Genomic DNA, 4,659 nt, shown 5'->3' with positions numbered 1-4,659 from the left:
AATAAAAAAAAAAAAAAAAAAAACCAAAAAAAAAAATATTATTTAATTCCCCCAACGATATTCCTCAACTCTCCTCCAATTATTCCATACAAAACAGCACCAAAATTGACCCAAATTCCCGATTTTCTCCGATCACCTTCCGATTCGCCTCCGCCAGATCTGCCATGAACCCGCCGGGATATCCCGCCGGCGGCAGCCCCAGAAAGAAGGAGATCCAGCTACAGGGTCCTCGCCCGCCGCAACTCCGCGTCAGTCAAGATTCCCGCAAAATCAAGAAGCCGCCGCCACACCCTCAGCCGATTCCCCCAGCCGAACGCCCACCTCTCCCACCCGGCGCCGGCGCCACACAATGGCCTCAGCCACTCATCATCTACGACATCTCCCCTAAAGTCATCCACGTCCCAGAGAACAACTTCATGTCCGTCGTGCAACGACTCACTGGACTCTCTTCCTCCGGCGCCTCCGCCCCCGACGGCGATCTCTCCCCAGCGGCGAGGCTGGCCGCAATCGAGAAGGCCAGTCCCCGACCGGAAAGAGAAAGAGAAAGAGAAATCGACGTTAGCGAGATGATGGATTTGGGGGAGATTTCGGTGGAGTTATGGCAAACCCCCGGAATCCTATCTCCGGCTCCGGCGAGTCTTGCTCCGATTCCGACAGGTTTTTTCTCGCCGGCGACTGAGCTTCCAAATTTTCCGTATTCGTTAATTCAGGAGCTGAGCCCTCATTGGCCGAGCCCTTCTGCTCTGTTTTCAGCTCCTCTGGTTTCCCCAATTTCTTCACCAAATCTTTTCAACCATCTCTTTGATTTTTCTAGCTAAGTTTTTTTTTTTTTTTTTTTTTTTGTAAAGTAGAAATTTGTAATTTTCACAACATTTTTCCTTTTTGCCAATTCGTTAAATTACCTTAAAAAAATGTAATTTTTGTTTTTTTTTATAAATAAATACCATTTTTAACACTCATTTATATTTGGTATTTCTAATTGTAGTATTAAAGAGATAAATTAAATTTTCTAATTATTTAAGTTATATATATATATATTGGTGATATTAATTAGGCAATGGGATCCAAGGTTGACTACTTGTTAATTGCTATATGAATTAGATTTTTTTTTAAAAAAAAAAAATTAATTTGGTCTAAAATATTGGCCTTTTGTGTGTAGAATTGTTGACTTTTCCACATGCATGATATTTAATTAGTTTTATGATGTCTTTATTTTCAAATTACAATATCGCTGATGTAACGTCCTACGTCGTACTAAACCCTTATAAAATATCTATTTTATTACGTGATCCAATGAATGTTTTTGTAAGGGATGTGTACCGATGAAGTTGAGTTGAATTTTTATTTTTTTTATTCACTCGAAATTTTGGGTTAGTTGGGTTGATGACCAAGCAATTCGAAAAGAGTTCTCAACCTAACCCAACTCAATTTTTTATTTTGGAATTGGGTTGTCAGTTGGGTTCTTATCAAAGTTTAAATATCAAACATTCACAAGTCATAATTTATTACTAGCAAATATTGTTAATTTTTATAATAATCTTAAAAGTAGAGTAGGCTTGAACTCTTATTTTTTGATTGGTAGGGTTGGCTCAACAAAAAAAAACATATCAACCCATGAATCGACTCAAATTTGTAATCCAACTTAAACGTTTTAGGAAAAAAGTTTAATCCAACCCAACTTTTATAAATTGAGTTGGGTACTTTAGGTTGGTTGGGTTATTGTTTCATATGAACACCCCTACTGTGAGATTTCACCTCGGTTGGAGAGAAACGAAACATTCTTTAGAAGGGTATGGAAACCTCTCCTTAGTAGAGGCGTTTTAAAACCCTGAGGATGACGAAGATACGTAACGGGCCAAAGCAGACAACATCTACTAGCGGTGGGCTTGGGTTATTACTAATGGTATTATAGCTAGGCACCATGGACGAAGATACATAAGGGGCCAAAGCAGACAACATCTGCTTGCGGTGGGCTTGGGTTATTATTAAGGGTATTATGGCTAGGCACCAAACGGTGTGCTAGTGAGGAAGGGGGATGGTGAAATCTCACATCAGTTAGAGATGGGAACGAAGCATTCCTTAAGAGTCTGGAACCTCCTAGTAGACACAGGACGTTAGGCTCCCTAGTAGAGTCTGGAACTCCCAGTAGACACAAAGCATTCCTTATAAGAGTCTAGAACCTCCTAATAGAGGGCTCCCTAGTAGAGTCTGGAACTCCCAAGAGACACAAAGCATTCCTTATAAGAGTCTGGAACCTCCTAATAGAGGGCTCCCTAGTAGAGTCTAGAACTCCCATTAGACACAAAGCATTCCTTATAAGAGCCTGGAATCTCCTAATAGAGGGCTCCCTAGTAAAGTCTGGAACCTCCTAGTAGACACAAAGCATTCTGGAACCTCCTAGTAGAAGGCTCCCTAGTAAAGTCGGGAACCTCCTAGTAGACACAAAGCATTCTGGAACCTCCTAGTAGAAGGCTCCCTAGTAAAGTCGGGAACCTCCTAGTAGACACAAAGCATTCTGGAACCTCCTAGTTGAAGAAGGCTCCCTAGTAAAGTCGGGAACCTCCTAGTAGACACAAAGCATTCTGGAACCTCCTAGTTGAAGGCTCCCTAGTAAAGTCGGGAACCTCCTAGTAGACACAAAGCATTCTGGAACCTCCTAGTAGAAGGTTCCCTAGTAAAGTCGGGAACCTCCTAGTAAACACAGGACGTTGGGCTCTCTAGTAAACACGTTTTAAAAATGATGACTATAATGAACATCACAGTTATTGCATAAAGGTTTTATAAGGTGTTAATAATGTAATGTCAAAAGTGGGATTTGAATCCACGCCCTCTCACAAGGACCAGAACTTGAATCTGGCGCCTTAGACCACTCGGTCATCCTAACCTATAACCAAGACCTAATAGTAAATATATAACATTTTAAAAACCATTGTAGATCGTAGTAGCTTAATCCCTTGAAGATACTCTCAATGAAAACATTGTTGATGAGATAGAAAACGAGGATGTCATTATCTCTATGCATTATGAGGACTAAAACCCGTAGTCTACTACCTTCTAATGGAATTGTCTAGTAGTTGTTGAAATACATGAAACACTACCGGGGGAGGGGGGGGGGGAACCTTTCAATTGATACGTTAGTAAGTAGCGTGTTAAAAAGAATTCATTAGTTGAGCTCGAATATATAAATAACTTAATAAGTTGAGTTGGTTTATTAATACGTAGCGTGTTAAAAAGAATTCATTAGTTGAGCTCGAATATATAAATAACTTATTAAGTTGAGTTGGTTTATGCGTTCTTTTGGTCGTAGAAAAAACGTATCCATAGAGTTCATGAATTATTAGCCCACACAGAGATGAAAAGGTTTTGGGTATAAGTTGTTATCAATTTCTAATTGGATAACTATCTTGTTAACCTTAGACTACTCAACCATCTTGACTTTTATTTTCTTCAAAATTTAAATCCCGGCAAATTCGAGCTAGCATTAAGGAAGTATAATGACTTTAGGTTAGGCAGCTACGTAAGTGGCTCTACTGTTGGCTTGGTTGGACGAATTGTAGATTGTATGATGATGCATGCTTCGTGGTCCCTGCATGTGTTATTATTATGATTGTTATGATATGTTATGCTATGTTATGCTATATTGTGCTATATCATGTTTATAACCTATGCTATAATAGGATTATATCGTGTTGTAGAATTTTGTTTATGATATAGATAATTCGTGATGCATAAACCTCCATACACCAGCCATGTAAGCTATGTTAAGTACAAAAGATTTGTGAGGAATTAAGTATGCATGATTCTTAGGTTCGTTATGTCATTAATGAATAAATGTTTGACTTGCATCATAACTTATGCCATAATTTTAAGCTATGGAGACCTCATGTAATTTTTTTTGTATTATATGCATCGAGGGACTTCCCCATTATGATTAGTACGAATGCATATCTTACAAAATTTATGTTCGCCATGATGTTCTGCGGGTTCTTTCCCTCCGTGGAGTTCGGTAGCGTGAGGGTGCACTAACCTGATGAGCTAGACCTAAGGGTATGTATACGAGCCTGCCTAGTGGGTCTATGTGCCCATGCGTAGACATTATATAGAGAAATACTACACATCCAGCCTTGTCGGGATTGAAAAGGAGTTTAAGGTCATGTCTTGATGTGTTTATAAAATGATAGGTCTCTCCATAATTTTATTTAAGCTCACGTCATTTATACTCCACCCGACATTGTTACTTTAAAGATTTTTATTTATTTATTTATTTTATATATATTTTTATTTTAAGAATGTTAAGCCTATGACACATGTTACAAAATATTTTAAATGAATGTTTCCGCACATGTTAATCATGTCATGCAGTGACAACCTTATTTTTAATAGAGAAATAGGGTCGTTACAAAAAGTACGAGAGAAGAACCAAAGTATGTGTATTATCACATTTGTAACGGTAGAATCAATTTATTTATTATGTGATTAAATCAGTTATAATCTAAGATAGGTTACTATTTTTATTACGATCCATTAAATCGGTTACAATCTAAGATAGGTTACCATTTAAAATAATATTGTTGTTAACTCTTTTAAATTTGGTGATTAATGGTTTTTTTTTTTTTTTGGTATGTAAAAATTGCAAGTGTTATTTTCAAATTAAAATGA

The 4,659-nt window shown here is 37.9% G+C and overlaps 1 protein-coding gene across 1 annotated transcript; it reads left to right on the top strand.

Annotated features, from left to right (window-relative positions):
* The first annotated feature begins 31 nt into the window (after positions 1-31).
* Positions 32-831, top strand: LOC111438343 (protein MKS1-like). The gene has a single exon (XM_023076246.1). The coding sequence runs from the start codon at positions 165-167 to the stop codon at positions 816-818; it is 654 nt and encodes a 217-aa protein (XP_022932014.1). The 5' UTR covers positions 32-164; the 3' UTR covers positions 819-831.
* The last annotated feature ends 3,828 nt before the right edge of the window (positions 832-4,659 follow it).

Source organism: Cucurbita moschata, unplaced genomic scaffold (genome assembly GCF_002738365.1).
Source record: "Cucurbita moschata cultivar Rifu unplaced genomic scaffold, Cmos_1.0 Cmo_Scf00073, whole genome shotgun sequence".
Classification (NCBI taxonomy): Eukaryota; Viridiplantae; Streptophyta; class Magnoliopsida; order Cucurbitales; family Cucurbitaceae; genus Cucurbita; species Cucurbita moschata.
Note: the sequence above shows the minus strand (reverse complement) of the source record. Positions and strands in the feature narration are given on the sequence as shown.

Excerpts from the sequence above, each read along its gene's own strand:
- LOC111438343 (XM_023076246.1), top strand. The coding sequence starts at position 165 with ATGAACCCGCCGGGATATCCCGCCGGCGGCAGCCCCAGAAAGAAGGAG.